This window comes from Vigna unguiculata, chromosome 9 (assembly GCF_037176805.1).
Source record: "Vigna unguiculata cultivar grain cowpea cultivar isolate G323 ecotype 2 chromosome 9, ASM3717680v1, whole genome shotgun sequence".
In the NCBI taxonomy this organism is placed as follows: Eukaryota; Viridiplantae; Streptophyta; class Magnoliopsida; order Fabales; family Fabaceae; genus Vigna; species Vigna unguiculata.
The window spans coordinates 11458324-11475450 of NC_140800.1; the positions used below are offsets into that span (position 1 = coordinate 11458324).

Here is a 17127-nt window from a genome sequence, read left to right on the forward strand (position 1 = left end):
TTCATTGAAAGGTTAAGGTTAAGGTTACCAGAGGCAAAGGGCTTTATATATAGATGTTAGAACCCTCTTGCACACCATGAATTGAAGGATGTGAGAATAAACAAAACTTCAGTTGCACTTGTGAAGAGTGAGTTCGTCGCCTACTTGGGAAATAGGTCCCACATCATGCAGATCATTCAAAGCTTTGTGTTTATAAGCACAAGACTTTGTGGATGAGATGTGGCCTCCTTTAAAGAGTGTGGTAGGCGCATGTTGTGTTGTTCTTGGGTGTTTGTTTTTTATTCAAACAAAGGCCTTTTTATGCTTCTATTATTTTTACAACAAAAAAACAATTGTAGCTATACATGTATCTTTGTTCTTTTAAGACTGGAGAGGGGAAAAAGAATTCTCTAAACTCAAAAGAATATGAATTTTTTATTTCTTAAATTCTTCCTCAACCCTTCTAGCATGGTCCTTATTAAAGGCTCAATATAAGTTGTTCTAGATGGTCCTCAACCAAGTTGTCCAACAACGAAGAAAGTTAAGCCTGAAGTAAAAAATGGCAGTAATAGTTTGATAACAAAAATGTAAAATCAAAGCTATCTCAAATCTACAACATAATTTTCCATCTTTTTTGGGTTACCTAGTTTCATATGTTGAATAATGAATCTTACAATTCTTACAATAAAACATATTTCCAATAATTTTCATTCTCTAAGTATTTTCCATCTCGGATAAATTATTCCAACAGTAACATGAATTGAGACAATACAAAAAAGTTATATATCAACAAAATAATGTGAAAAAAATAAGACCTCACTTAAATAACGAGAAAATGAATTATATATCAACAAAATGATATGAAAAGGAATAAGACCTCATTCATAGTTTGATAAGGTCAAATAGTTGGGTCATAACTTAATTTAAATACTCATATAAAATTATGTAATTTATTTTAAAAATGCCTTCATGCAGGATCGAACTACAGACCTTCAGTTTACAAGACTGACGCTCTACCACTGAGCTATAAAGGCTTGCTTGATTAATTTATTCAAATTAAATTTTATGTTCGTCAAGTATCTCATTAATTCTTTGGATTGGAGGAGGTCTTGTACGATGATATGGAGAAGAGAAATTTATAGCTCTATTACTAACCTATAAGGCTTGCTTGATTAAACTATTCAAATTAAATTTTATGTTCCTGAATTATCTCATTAACTTTTTGGGATTTGAGGAGTCTTGTCTAATGATATGAAGAAGAGAGATTTAAATGAGATACATTGTAATAAATTAGGTCAGATAAATGATATATTATAGAGACATCATATTTTTTTTGAAAAAAGGGTATATGATAGATATAATATTTTTATATTAATGAATTCGATCAATAAGGTGGTTTTTGAAAGGGTAATGGGTTGACCATACTCGACATGCATTATTATGAATATAGTATATAGTGATGATAGGTTGGTTTGAGCTAATTGAGTTTATATGAGAGAGAGTAATTGCATCAATGGAAATAAATACAATAAGAAATTTGAAGTTGAATGAAGAATTCATTATTGGGCATGGTTGTGGATGGGTAATAGATTTTAGATTGAGATTTGTGATTGTATATGCAACGAGTTGTGATGATTTGCAGGAAATGCTCAATATACATGTGAAAGTCACACCTCTTAATTATGTACAAATGTTGACTTCTTCCATATTTAGAGGTTAATTTCTTTCTCCCTTTGTTGTTGAGTTCCATATAACTTTTTAGTTTCATTTTTAATTTGGTCTTTAACCTTCTCATGGAACATTTTAACAAACTCCGCTTTAGACATTATTTCCTTATGTAAGAAAGAAGTTTCATCAAGAAGTGACATTATATCAAGAGGTGTTAGAGGGTTAAAACCATAGACAACCTCAAAGTGAAAAAGATTAGTAGTCTTGTGGACTACTCAGTTATATGCAAACTCTATCTAAGGAAGATGTTCATCCCAAAATTTCTTATTTCCCTTTAAAATGACCCTAAAAAAGTGGATTAAGATCTATTTACTTCTCAATTTGAGCATTAATTTAAGGGAAACATGTGTTATAAAATAAAATTTTAGTTCCTAGCTTTTCCTAAATTTTTCCAAACATGACTTACGAACTTAGCATCTTTATCAGGCACAATCTTACAACTTCTTTAAAGAATAGTCTTGCGATGTAGCCAGAATGATCTACTTTTTGTGGCAAAGTATAAATTGAGCCATTATACTAAAGCAATCAACTACCACAAAAATAGAATCATATCCCTTTTTGGTCTTTAGAAGACCAAGCGTACAAACTATACTAATACCAACCCATTGGGTACTACCTATGGGGAAAGGTGTGTAGCGTCCATGAGACATTACTTTAGATTTAGCTTGAAGACAAGCTATACACGTAGTCAAAACCCTTTGAACATCTACTCTCATGTGTGGCTAATAAATTTGACTTCTCAAAAGAGTTATAGTTTTATTAACTCTAAAAGGGCCTGTGAGACATTCCTCATGACTTTCTTAGACAAAAAGTTTTCTAATGAATCCTTGAGGTATACAAAGTTTTCCTTTTTTATACAGACACCCTTAAGAAATGTAAAGTCCATCAAAATGCTTCTTGAGACATGATTTATATGTGGATGAAAAGCTATTGTCGTGGTCATACAACTTGGATCTATTATCAAACCCTAAGATCTAATAGCCTAGAGAGATAAGTAATGTGTGTCGTCTTGATAAGGCATCAACAACTACATGACTCTTCCATTTCTTTTGTTGATAACATAAGGAAATTGTTCTAAGAATTACACCCACTTAGCATGCCTTTTATTTAATTTTCCTTATCATCAAAGATACTTAAGTGACTCATAAGCAGTGTGTATGGTGAATTCCTTAATCACAAAGTAATGCTCCCAAGTTGTGCGGGCATGAATGTGAGCATAAAGCTCTTTGTCATAGGTAGGATGGTTCAAGGTGGGCCATAAAGTTTTCATTGATATAAGCAATAAGATGAATTCTTAGAAATAATATTTCACTTATGCCAATGCTAGAGGCGTTACACTCTAGCTCGAAAGTTTTGGTAAAATCAGGTCAAACTAGAATGGGTGCATGGGTTAACTTTTTGAAATGATTTTTCTTATTTTTCACCCCACATAAATGGAAATTCATTCATAATTTGAGGAGGAGAAACAATGGTAGAGAGGTACTTCAAAAATCTTCTATAAAAACTAGTTAACCCGTGAAAGGTACAAACTTCTCGTACGTTCTTTTGAGTTATTGTTCTACCCTCACGCATAGTTGAACCAATTTATTTAGATCATTATCATCTAATAATTCAACTCTATACCTGATTTTTTTAATTCAAACCACTATGGAACCTAACTATGTTAATCCTTAGTTCTTCTCTAATTCCAACCCTCAATAAAAGTAATTTTTTATGTTTATATATTATTCTACTCATGAACCTTTGTTGGAGTCGGTGGAGTCTATCCATCAACTCCCTATCATAATAGGAGGGCATATTTTTTTCCTAAGGACGACCATAAGATCATTCCAATTATTACGATTTCTTAGGTCCTTGGTCAAGGAAGTCCACCAATACATTGCATACCCCTAAAATCTTCGAGTAGCCATGGACACCTATTTCTCTTAATCGATTTTGAGGCATTAAAAGATTTATTCGACCTTCATCTCCCAATATAAATATTCGTCAATGTTGTATTCTCCACAAAGGGAGAAAGGTCTACTTTAGGTTCTCAAGGATAATTTTCCCTCGGTTAGTGTTGATGCCTTTTATTTAGCATATCTATTTTGGCCTTTTATTTCTTGAACACGAATGCTACTGAATTACTTAAGGTTCATAACCATTCAATTTTAATGACAAGGGTGGTTCATAATATATACATATTTATGGGTCTTTGCACAAAAGTTTTAACATTTCATCAAATTGTACAAAAACTCTTTCCCTGCTCCGCATTTATTTTCACATGTGCATCAATTTTGTTATAGTTTTTATTTCTTCAACACTCACATTACTGAATTACTTAGAGTTCATAACCATTTAATTGTATAACTTTTGGTGATCCATAATAACTACTATGACTTGGTCTTTACTCAAGTTTTATTTGCAGGGTTTCATAAAATTGTACAAAAACTCCTTTCATGTGCGTCACATATTTTCACATGTGCACTAGTTATTTAGCATATCTATTCTGGCCTTTTATTTCTTGAATACTCATGCTACTAAATTACATAGGGTTCATAACCATGACATTGGTGGTCCATAAAAAGGTATCTAACGGGATCTTTACATAAAAGTTTTATGTTACAGGGTTTCACAAAATTGTACAAAGAAATCCTTTCCTTGTAATTACATTGGTGAATTTTTACAAGAGTACACTCTAACCTTAAACTATAAAGGCTTATTTGTTTAAAATATTCAAATTAAAGTTTTCTTTTCTCAATTATCTCATTAACTTTTTTATTTGAATAAATCCTAACAAGAGAATAGGAAGAAGGGAAATTTAAATGAGATATATTGTAAAGACAATTATATATTTTACTAAGATATTTTCTGTTTGAAAAAAAGTGTGTACGGACTCGGGATAAATATAATATTTTTGTACGAATAATTTAATAGGTGAGATGATATGTGAAAAGGAAACATATTGACCATGGTCAATATCTTTATTGAGATGCATCATTATGAATATAGTATATGGTGATGATAAGTTGGTTTGCCAATCAAGTTTATTAGAGACCAAGCAATTGCATAATCAAATGAAATACAACACAAGAAAATTTCAAGTTGATCTATAATTCAGCCGTAGACATTGGTGTGGATGGGTAATAAATTTTGGATTGAAAGGTGTGGCTCTAGATACTACTAAGTTGTTATGATGATTACACAAGTGAAGTGAAGTCGGCCGATAGAAATAAATACTCAATAAACATGTGAAAAAGTGAGGCCTTTGAATTGCAGGAGACGTTGGCTTCTTCAATATTTGGGTTGTTGGTTCATGCTTTTTTTTCTTAGTTTGAATATTATCATACTAAAGGGACACAAGTTGTATGATTCGTTCTGTAAAACTTAAATTTTATTAGTTTACAATTGGATTAATGTATTTTTTATTTTTATTTTTGTAATTATAAGGAAGTCATCCTAGATTACCAATTGTGGATTCTAGATTGTTAATTAAAATTTCTCCTTTGCCTACAGAAAAATAGCTTAAAAGATAAAATCTTAAAGAGTGGATTTGTAAATTAAAGTATATCAAATGATTAAATTAGTTTTTGGTCATTATTTCTATATATACATTAAATTAAATAAATAAAAATTAACAACCAATAAGAAGTAAAAACAATAAAAATATGATAACTAATAATTGAAAAAATTAAACACAAAATCTTGAAAATGCATTTCATACACACAAATCAATAAAATGTTTTAATAATAACTTGTGATATGCTAAATAAAAAAAAACATCTGAATAATATGAAATATATTTCTATTTCTTCTAAGTAATTATGAGAATATAAAAAGTGTTGTATTCAGTAGATACATGAATGAGATAAGTAATTTAGATTAGCTTAACATTAATAAATAAAAAACTAAATATTTTATATCAGTTTACCCTAAGCTCTTATGTCTAATTCTCCTTTTGATTTCTTTTAATTTTAAATATTTTTTAAATTCCTTTTATAAAAAAAAAATTGTAATGCATAAAGCTAACATTCTCATGATGTGGTTTACTACATGTCACTTTGTCTTAGTCTTAATTTCGTTTTTATATAATTTTTATCTCAATCGAGTTTCATACTTTTATAAATTTGAGTAATTTTGTCCCTTTTCAAATTTTAATCAAATTTAATTTTTATATAATATACAAATATTTAAATAAAATGTAAAGTGTAAACTTATAAAATATTAACATCATATAATTATATATAATTATAAAATATTAAGATTATATAATTATATAATATTATAGAATATATTATGGAATATAAAAAATCGTATAATAAATCTTATATTTACTAGAAAAAGATAATATATTTTATTATGAAATATGAATAGTGAGGGAGATACCGAATGTAAAGGGCAAAGTCTAAATGATTATCATTTTGTTAGAGTAATCTGTATTTTATGCTCCACAATACAGAATTAATAAGAAAATCGTTCAAAACTTGATTTAAAAATTTATTTCTTCTAAATGCAGATTTAGGCAAGAACTTAGATGACTGTAAACTTAACGCTAATAATATGTGATAAAAACTAACTCTTTAAAATACCGTTGTAGGAAAATCATCCTATGTTTGTGGATAATATTGAATGCTCTGGGAATATTTTCTTATTCCTGAAACGAAATATGTTGATAATGAAGTGATAGATGAAGTTGTTGTTCTAAGTAATGGTGGTCTTGACATGTTCTTTAACTTCTGTTAGGAATTCTAAAATCATAGATATTGTCTCTAAAATTTTTGTAATAGAAGAGATGTAGACATAAGATTTTTTTCAATTTTCCCTTTTTTGTTAGCTTTTTTAAATATATTTTCATTAACGTTATTTGTTTACTTTGGACTTATTTCTTTATCTTTCTTAGTTTTTTTTTTTTAAATTTTATTAGTAAAGTTAAATTAGCTAAAAATATTCTTATTCAAAATTTTAAATCCATTTAAAAAAATTTAATCAATTTATTTTATAGTAATACTGTTTACTAAAGATATAGAAAGAAGATCAAAACAACCCACATCAGTAAAATCCCAAAATATACATAATTAAATTTGTAAAAACTATCATATTTTCTCTAAAATTTTATTTTTAATTAATGCATAAACTAATTTTAATTTTGTAAAAAAATAATATCGCTTATTTTCTTCTTTTAAAAATGTTTATGGAGAAACAAGTCGTAACCAATTATTCTGCTGATTTGCACGAAAGGCATAATAACTTCTGTCAACAAGGTGATCACAAAACCCACGGACAGGCTTGCCAGAAAAATCTAAACAATTACACAATGGGAACACGAGAGGCAAACTAAATAACCACCTAATGTGGTTTGACAAACAACTAAAATAAATTAAGAAAAAAAAAGGCTTCATTCTATTAAAGATAAAGATTACAAGACCTAAAGCTAAAAGCACACTGTTAAAATACGCAACCAATGATATTTGATAAACAACCGTGAACAATCCAGATTATCAAAGGTTTATACTCTTATCCTCTATCACAGATACAAAATTCATAGTTTTAATCAACTGCTGCATATTGATTCAAGGACACTCCTACAGAACTCCTTTTTCAATCCGTGCCTGTAGCTCATTTGTGATCAAGTGAGAAGCCATAAAAATATTTATGAAGGTTCATGATACGAACGTTTTCTTAATCCTGTTCTATGTAAGCACCCAACACTCGGATGTTATAAATTAAGCGTTGAGTAAAGTGTTATTCCAAAAGATAATAGGCGGTTAGTTGCAGATTTGCAACCTCTATTCTCGTCGATTCACGGAAGCTATGCAAGATTTTTCTCCACAGATCTTGGTCCCTACCACAGTTGCTGCTTTGGACGTTGCATATCTTTCTTTCACAAGCCAGTGGTGAACGGTGGGTTTGTTTTGTTGCAAAAGTTTTCCTCCTAAGTCGGGGGATAATTGACTCCATCATAAACCCGTCTTACACCTATAAATAAATGTCTAATGCTTCCTTTCCTTAAAACACACCCAACACACATCTCTTCTCTCCTTCTCATCCTTGGAGATATTGAAAGAAAATTCTTATTGTATCATGAAAGAGCGGATATATCCTTTAAGGGTAGTGGGGTAGTGAGTATACACGTCTAAACCCAGTTTGTTTGTGTTTTTCTTAGCTTTTAAGACTTATCCACTGTGTGTTTTTCAGAATACAACACAACAGGATACAACAAAAACTAACAAGAAAATCTAAAACAATTTATAACCGATCTAGGAGAAAAGAAGAAAAAATAGAGAGAAGATGAGAAAGAGAAAAGAGATGTGTTTAGTGTCTTTTATCGGAGGAAGCATGCACCTATAAACAGGTGTAGGAGAGATTTATGATGAATCAAATAAAATTTTTGCAACAAACCCAACGTTCACCACTGTGGCTTGCAGAAGAAAAGATCAGCAACGTTCAAAGCAACAGTAATTGTGGGACCAAGATTTGCAGAGAAAAATATTGCATAGATTCGTGAATTGTGGCAACGACAATAGAGGTTGCAAATCTGCAACTAACCGGCCATTATCTTTTGCAAATACTCTGCTCAACGCTTCTTTTATAACAATAAGCTCTTTGTTTCTCCCAGCTCCAAGGGTTATATCCTTCGATTGAAGGATGCATTACACATTATACAGTGATATTCCTATACTCATTGTCGGGTATAAAGCCGAATGACAGACAAACATATCCAAAACGAAATAGGGTAAAATGGTGTGTTAGCTTCAGTAACAAAATATTTACGTGGGTTCAACACAATATCATAGCTTTATTTTATTACATATACATATTTTTAAGTAAAAAAGCTTCTCTAAACAGATGACAAATGACAAACTACAGCCTGGGAGACAAGTATTTACTTCAAATTAAGACAATTCAAATCCTACAACTAGCTCCAACCAAACATATCTGACCTCAAGATGTTCATACAATGTCCATTCACTCTGTCACCAAAAAGCCATAGCAATGGCTGTTTTCACCGTCATACAATTCACAAATGCAAGAGTGTCAAGCAGTGGCAGTTTTCTCTGCAGTTGTTCCCTGCCCCTCAGTAGTTATTGAGGCACGTTTAGCTTCATAATCTTTAACAGCTGCTTTTATAGCATCCTCTGCAAGCATGCTGCAGTGAAGCTTGACGGGTGGAAGTGAAAGATGCTTTGCAATTTCACTGCATAAAATTAGCAATGTGTTCCTCAACAATTAATAAACGGAGAAGGGAGCAATTAAGCATTAAAAAGCATAAACGAAGCAAGAATAATATCATCTAGCAGGACTAGAAGTCCTAGAGACGGTGCATTAATCAATAAACCAAAAGGTGTAACTAAACAACATAGGAAAGATGAAAATAATATTGGCAGTCCTTAGATTCATAAGCTCACAGTAATCTAAAGAGGACACACACACACAAATATATATATATATATATATATATATATATATATGACAGCAAAATAATAAAACATCAAATATTAATCATCAAGACCAATAAAACAAATGTGTAAATTTCGTGTTGAACTAGGCTGTGTTTTCTCCAAAAATACCATCTAAAGTAAATTCTTCCACATAGTTCACCTGTTACTTCTTCAATTCCATGCACTAAACTTGCTATAACTGTCAACTCTCACCATTCTAACGGCTAAGATACAATTACGTTACTTTTCTGAAAGAGCCAACATTGTCTAGCACCTAGTAGTAAGCACTCACCCTTGAATCCAAAGAATGTAATTAATATAACAAATCACATAAAATACAAGCCATGTCCAGAACAAATAATAACCAAGTGTAGCAAACGTTTCCAAGAGCTCCAACTCACGTGTTTTTAATCGACAAAACTTCCTCCATTTGCTTTCCCTTCACCCATTCAGTAGCTGCAAAAGGATAACAAAGCTACAAATCAGAAACACCCTCAGTCATCGGAGGCAGGAGGTACCCATGGACAAAGTAACAACGAAATTTCATTCAACACCATAAAGACAAATTTCCAGGAAAAAAGAAATAAAGAATCAAAAATTCAAACACCAAAAATTGCATAAACCCTAACATAAAAAAAAAAAAAAGATAAGCTTGAAACTAACACGATAATAAACTAATCAATTAAATAAATATCATATTACCGACAGACGAAGAAGCAATGGCGGATCCACATCCGAAGGTTTTGAAGCGAGCATCGATGATCTTTCCAGTTTTCTCGTCAACCTTAATTTGGAGTTTCATTACGTCGCCACACGCGGGTGCCCCAACAAGACCAGTTCCCACAGTGGGGTCGTTCTTGTCGAAGGATCCGACATTGCGGGGGTTGTCGTAGTGGTCCACCACCCTCTCGTGATAGAGGCGCGGCAGAACCCTAATCCCCAACGGTGGCGCCTCCAACGACGGCGTTCGAAGAAGTCTCTTTGCGCTCGCGGCGATTCTCAGCATTTTCTATTTATTCTTTGGGTGTGGACGAGTGGTTTTGAGAGAGACACAGATGAGGAAGACAATAAATAGGATTCCCTTTGAGGCGGTTTTGATCGGATACGTGGCGAGTGGAGATTCTTCAATATTTCTTACAACAATGTTGGTTTTGATCGTTCCATTGGGCCTTAGTTGCCGCTCAATAGAAACGGATTTCCTACCCTTTGGACGACTTTTACTTTTTGCGCCACAATTTCTATGCCTGATTTGTTTTTTTGTTCTTTTTTAAAGGTATTTGCTCTTTTTTCTCAACATTGTATATCATAAATTTTTATACAAACGTCAGATTTTTGTACAAACGTCAGAGTTGATTTAAAAATAATAATTTTATAATTCAAATATCAAATTTTAAAAATTTTATAATAAGTTAAAATAAATATATTTAAAATTAGATAATAATATTTTAATCTTTTTTTCTTCACCCACTTTTAATCTACTACTTTAATCATCATTCAGTTATCTATTTTGATTTTTTTTAGTGATATGAGATCTAAGAACGATTAAAGTGGTTAGTTAAAAATGGGTAAAAAAAATAAGTCAAAATATCATTTAAATTTTTAAAATAAAATATGAAGAAAGTTATTAATTTAAATTTAAATTAACTTAATATTGTTAAAATATTTAATAAATATATCAATTTTAATAAAAGTATCATTGTATATATATATATGAAAGTTAAATTTAATCTCAATTTTAATAAAAGTATCATTATAACATATATATATATATATATATATATATATATATATGTGTGTGTGTGTGTGTATGTGTGTGTGTGTGTGTGTGTGTGAAATTTAAATTTAGTCTTAATTTGGAAGGATGAGATTGAAAAATTAAAAAAATGGGACTAGAATCAAATTAAAATAAAAAATATGTGACCAAATTAAGATTCAAACAATGACTTGATACATGTCACCATACTGACTTAACACATGGCACACTACTGACGTGACACGTGGTATAAATATTTTAAAAAAAATTTAAAAAGTAAAAAAAAGGAGAAGTTGACACGTGTCACATACTTAACGTTGTTAGTACCATACTAAAGGAAATGACCTAATTGTTACTCATTTACAAAAATATGGACCTAATTGAGACTATTAGAAATCTGATGACCTAATTGAGATTTTGGTACAAAATCGAGTAGTAGTGGAGTATTTTAAATTCTAATTTCGAAAGTTGTAAAGTGTTTCCAAAATACACAATATCAAAGTTTAGGATTTAGGGTTTATGGTTATTGTGAGGTATTATGAGGTCCTCCTTCTTTTTCTTGTGTTTGTCCATATTCATGCTCGTATATAAATTAATTGCTCTTGAAACAACTTTAAATGCATGTAACTTTATTATTCAACTTTATAACACACACACAACTTATCAAGCCTAGCTAGGTATCTTCTTTCCAAACTTAAGTAAAATGTAAAGTATGATACGTCTAACTATATTTGAAATAGCTAAAATTCCATTATTTTAGAAAAATTATTGAAAGGTGATTCTTTAGGCGCATTTTTCAAGAGATTTTTGTTGTGGAGACGTTAATGCAATATTGTTTTATAAGAAACAAAGAGATCAACATGTACCATGAAATGTTTCAGTCTTATTGTTTATCAAACAAAGTAAACTTATCATATATCCAAGGAAAAGTTTATCAAGCAAAGTAAACCACTTATGTTTGTTTAAGTAAAAGCTTATCAAGTGAAGCATATAAGCAAAATGTTTGTACATGTTTGGCTAGATGAAGTGCTTGAGTTTGTCGAGACTTGATGCTTATAAAATTATGTTTTATACTTTGTTGTTAAGCACATAACCCAAACCAAAGATAGTGTTTGTTGAATTTTGATTTGTAAGTTTTGAAATGGTTGAAATGCCAAGAAGGGGGAGGGGGTTTGAATTGGCTAGTTAAAAATTTAGGTAACCTTTAAAGGATAAAAACTATCTTTAATTGAATCAACCCAACCAACAAGTAAGGATGCAAACACTTCTGGACTGGACACTTTTAACCGATCAAAAACATAGTTAGTTGATTGATTTTACTAAACAGATGTAGTACTGATATAATCAATCGATTAAACAACAAAAACAGTCGACTAAAATACATGAAAAAATGAAGAAATGTAGATTCTTGATTTAAAGCAAGATCAATTTAAAAAGATCAGTCAAGACATGTTTCAATGAGTTATACAAACATGATCAATGCTACAGATGATGCCAAAACACTCAAGAATGTCAAAAAGATGGTTTAGATCACAATTCTTTAAACTTTAAATGATAATACAAGAGAGAATGGTTAGAGAAAAGAGTAATGCACAAAATTTTGATACTAGTTCACTCAAACCTGGGCTACATCTAGTTGGTCAAGGCAACATGAGCCTGACTTTGCACTATTTCAAAAGATTTACAAAGTTTACACCCTTACATTTTAAAAATATGCAAAAACACACACAAAAGATTCTTAAATCACACAAGAATCACACCAGCACATCAAGACACCTCTTGCAAACCTATAAAACCACCAGGCATACACACAAAGCTTGATAAAGATCAAACCTCAGTAGTAGCACAATCTTGCCTACCATAACCACCTTCTCCAATCTTCAAATACCAAGCAAAAGGCTCCAAGAATTTATCCAAGATCAATCTTCACCAGCTGCAATCTGTATGGTTACAAAAAAGAGAGAATTCCCAGGTTTCCAGAATGATTTCGCGCTAAAAAATGGTATTGCTACCTCTCTTTCAAAAAATACAACTCTTATAGTCAAACTGTTACGAAATTCAACATGTTGTTAATTTTCAAATCAATCGGTTGATTTCACTTAACTTAAGTGAAATTAGTCAATTAAAATATAAATCAACTGATTGAATAAGTCACAGTTTAAGACCATTGCAGCTAACCTTTTAATTTGTTAAAAATTCATTCAATAGATTAAAATACACCATTTAACCTACTGAAAAATATTTCAACAGATTAAAAGACACAAAAAAGACCTTATACATCTAATTTATGCTAAATGGTCTACAAAATGAATTACAAACTTCAAACTTGTTTTCCCCATGATTGAACTGGATAGAGGGCATGCAAATAAGGCTTGATCAACTCGAGTAACATCAAATATCCATGTCTTCATCAATGTAAGCATGGTTCCAAGGCAATGGCTTCAAGTTCCTTCATCAAAGCTTCATCAAATCTTCAAGTAACACACTATTTAGGCTACGCATGTCAACATGATTTAACAATCTTCCCTTGTGAAAGCAAGAAATAATACAAGAAGAGAGGGTTTAATTGTTCTTTTAAAATTTTGCGATTTTTTTATTATATCTATGAGTATACATTGTCAAATATGGTGTAAATAAATATGAGACGATGTATAAAATATTTTCACAGGATTGGTTTTAACTTTCTTCCTTCCTTAGTTGAATAAACAATTATAGCATGCAATATAAAAGTTAAGGAATAAAAAGATACACAATATTTTTATACTGCATCGTCTAATCAAACAAACTACGTCTAATTTTTGACCAACCATTCAAGTTCCACTCACAAGCTAACATTGCGAAGTACAATCAAGTATTCTTTTGGCTCTCATACTTATGATTGACCCTATTCAAGTTTTCCGTTCTTTTCAATAAGTAACTTTTGATTCAATAAAGTATTCTTTCAACAAGCTATTCTTGGCTAAGCTTGAGTGTTCTTTCAACTCCCAACTACTTCTGACTAACCCTGATCAAGTATTTTTTTCATAAGCTACTTTTGACTTATCTAAGTATTTTAAACTAAACAAGCCCCGTTAGTTTCATGATAACAAAACAATCACTTTACCAGATGAATAAGTCTCTAGTTAGAAGTGAAACTATGTTAGACGATCAAGAGAGAACGTCTAACAGATATAATAAGGTTGAGAAATTAATCCATATGGTCTGAAGATCAAAATACATGATCAATTTTGTTGCTTGTGTATGCTTATTGATTAATACTCATATATCATATATGTTAGCGAAAGCAAGAAGCCTGGAAAATGCAAAGGTCAAGTCTTAGTAGTAGACGAGTCAAAGTAATAGACAAGTCAAGGTGTTAGACGAGTATACAAAAATCATAATCACCAAGTTTGAGCATTAGATGATCAAAGTCATTAAACAACCCATCTGCCTTTGAGTGACACAAAGGGTTAAATGACCTAAGTGAAACAAGGTATTAGATGACTAAAAGCGTTAGATGATCTAAATAGCAGAACAAACTATAATGCGCTTTGTTATTATGAATGCTTTAATCTTTGATTGATCAAGAGAATTGATCTAAGTATTCGAAATAAAGAATTAATTATATGAGCTATAACGCTCAAGAAAATCATCTTTCGATAATTAAATTTTGAAAGAAGAAAGTTTTTGAATCAAACATTCAAATAAAATGAATATTAGGAAATGATTGATGAACGAAATGTTTGATTGAATGTGAAATATTATTGCTCTAACAATTCAAATACAAAGACATATTGCACAAAGTTTTCTTAATAGGAAAATTGTGAATGTTAATGAAAGAGCAAAATTCAAATCAAGTATGAGCTCATTTATAAAAGGAAAGAAGAAATCTTGAAGAGCATCAACAAATTCAGAATTGATGTTTTGAAGAATGACCTTGAACATTCAAGCTGGAAAATCAAATTAAATAATTAATCAAGTTATTTCATATCAATAAGATGGTGATGAAGAGTTACAATTCAAATTCTTAATGGCTATCAAATACAACAATTATACATAGCCTTATGAGAAGAACTATGAAGCTAACGAGAAAGATAAAAGAGCTAAAAAATTGTTATATCATTTGTGATTAGTAAATTGGGTCGAGAGCTTACATATTGTATATTCTTCAATGAGTGAAGTTATAACCTGTGAGCTAAATTGTACAATCCTGTTGTGAGTGTTTTGTTGATTATTCACTACAGTTTAGATTCGATCTTTGGAGGAGATTGAGAAGGATATCAAGAGAGGTTGACACTCAATGTATCCTGGAGAAGTGAGAACTTCACATATTTTTTAAGGAGATGAATGGTGGGTCGCGTTTTGTCCGCCAACTTGGGTAGGAATCTTGATATGGCTGCAAGGGGGCCTATCAAACGTTGTACCTCTTTTACATTTGTTGGGTTGCGCATTTCTATTATGACCTTACATTTCTCAAGGTTCGCTTTGATTCCATGTTGTTTTAGCATGAAGCCCAAGAATTTTTCACTATCAACACCAAATACGCACTTCTTAGGTTAAGTCTGAGATTGTGCTTTTGTAGCGCCACAAATACTTCAACTAAATCCTTTGCGTGTCGCAATTTTAATCATGTCAGATGGAGCCATGAGTATTTGGTTATATCCAGAGTAGGCGTCAAGGAGGCTTAGTATCTGGTTTCCGGTTGCTCCATCCACTAGTCTATCAATGTTGGGTAAAGGGTATACGTCCTTCAGGAAAGCTTTATTGAGCTCAGTGTAATCAACCCACATTCGCCACTTGCCACTAGATTTCTTTACTAGGAAAACGTTGGCCAACTAAGTTATGTAATGGGCCTCAGCGATGAATCCGACCTCTAGGAGTTTTGTTGCTTCTACCTTAGTTGTCAGTCTTTTTTCTTCTCTTAATTTTCTCGTTTTTTGAGAGACATATCTTGTCTCCTTGAAAAATTGATAATTTGTGGATGACTATTTGGGGGTCAACGCCAGGCAGGTCTGTCGTAGACTAGGCGAACAAATCTGCGTTACTTTTTAACGTTGTTTCAATCCAGTATTAGTCGTTGTTGCTCAGGCCTGTGCCAAGTTTAAGATTTTTTTCTGGCGATAGCTCCAATGTCTTGGTTTCCTCTACTGATTCGATACGCAAGTTACACCCTATCCTTGGATTAAGATCTTCACCGGCTAAGGTGAGGTCGGCTCCGGGTTATCGTTTGATATTGTTGATGGTGAGGACTGACTCTTTTGACCGTAAGTTTGCAATATAACATTTGTGTATAAGTCATTGGTCACCGTGGATGGTGATGATGTCGTCGAATGCGAATGAAAACTTCATAGCGAAGTGGGGGTGTGGAAACTATCACGCCTAGTGTGTTTAGGGAAGGCCTACCTAAAAGGACGTTATAGGATGTGTGCGCTTCAACTACTAGGAAGCGGACGACGATGGTTTTGGTTTGGTGCCCCTCGCGGAACATTGTATGCAAATTGATGTATCCACACATACACACTATTTCGCCTAAGAATCCGTAAATAGGCTCATCATAAGGTGCCATAGCCTCGACGAGGAGATGTAGCTTTTGGTAGTTTGTTCAGTATAGAATGTTTACTGAGCTTCCATAATCTATCAGTACTTTTTTTACCGCAAAGTTCTCAAGTTATATGGTGATGACCATCGGGTCATCCTGCTCCTGGTCTACGCCCTAGAAGTCAACGTTAGTGAAGGTTATTGGAGGTATTCTCCGTCATCTATGTGAGCAGGTGACAACATTAACGGATTGGATACTTTTGAGGTGCCTATTCCTAGCAAATGAGGTTGATCATCCACCTGCGAATCCACCAGATATGGTGTTTATGGTGTTGCGTAACTCGGAAGGGTTTGCGCGGTTGATGTCGGTGTAGGTTTAAGGGTTATTTCTTTGTTCACTTTCTAGGTGGTGATGGGCGTTTTTTCAACCATGGGTTGGGTCGCGATTTCCTATTGGTCCAGAGTTGTGTTCCCCCTCTCCTTTGATGAACCGCCTAAGGTGACCAACGCGTATCAATTCTTCGATCTTATCTTGCAATGCCTTACACACATTCGTTGTGTGACTGTTATTGCGATGATATTTGCAATATTTAGTCATATTGGTGTTGGGTGGGTTGAGGGTCTTGCAAGGGGGAATGAGGTCCGTTTGTTGGGCTTCGTTAAGAATATGCGATCATGAAGCATTTATGGGGGCATACCTCAAATACCGAGGTGGTCTAGGCTCCCTAGACC

At 32.2% G+C, this 17127-nt stretch overlaps 1 protein-coding gene and 1 non-coding gene across 2 annotated transcripts; both read right to left on the reverse strand.

Annotated features, from left to right (window-relative positions):
* Positions 1–941: 941 nt before the first annotated feature.
* TRNAT-UGU (transfer RNA threonine (anticodon UGU)) lies at positions 942–1013 on the reverse strand. Its single transcript has one exon. It is a non-coding gene; the product is annotated as a tRNA-Thr (tRNA).
* Positions 1014–8415: 7402 nt separating this feature from the next.
* LOC114196156 (iron-sulfur cluster assembly protein 1-like) lies at positions 8416–10222 on the reverse strand. Its single transcript, XM_028086707.2, has 3 exons — positions 9828–10222; positions 9527–9581; positions 8416–8881 (listed from the first exon to the last, which is right to left on the reverse strand). Exons 1-3 carry the CDS (start codon positions 10129–10131, stop codon positions 8722–8724), a joined length of 519 nt encoding a protein of 172 aa, XP_027942508.1. The 5' UTR covers positions 10132–10222; the 3' UTR covers positions 8416–8721.
* Between the last annotated feature and the right edge of the window lie 6905 nt (positions 10223–17127).

What these genes read in the sequence shown, in the direction of transcription:
- LOC114196156 (XM_028086707.2), bottom strand. Translation starts at nt 10,131, where the DNA reads ATGCTGAGAATCGCCGCGAGCGCAAAGAGACTTCTTCGAACGCCGTCG. An exon ending in CATTGCTTCTTCGTCTGTCG is followed by an intron (nt 9,582 to 9,827) that starts GTAATATGATAT and finishes ATCCTTTTGCAG; the next exon opens with CTACTGAATGGGTGAAGGGA. An exon ending in GTTTTGTCGATTAAAAACAC is followed by an intron (nt 8,882 to 9,526) that starts GTGAGTTGGAGC and finishes AATTTTATGCAG; the next exon opens with TGAAATTGCAAAGCATCTTT.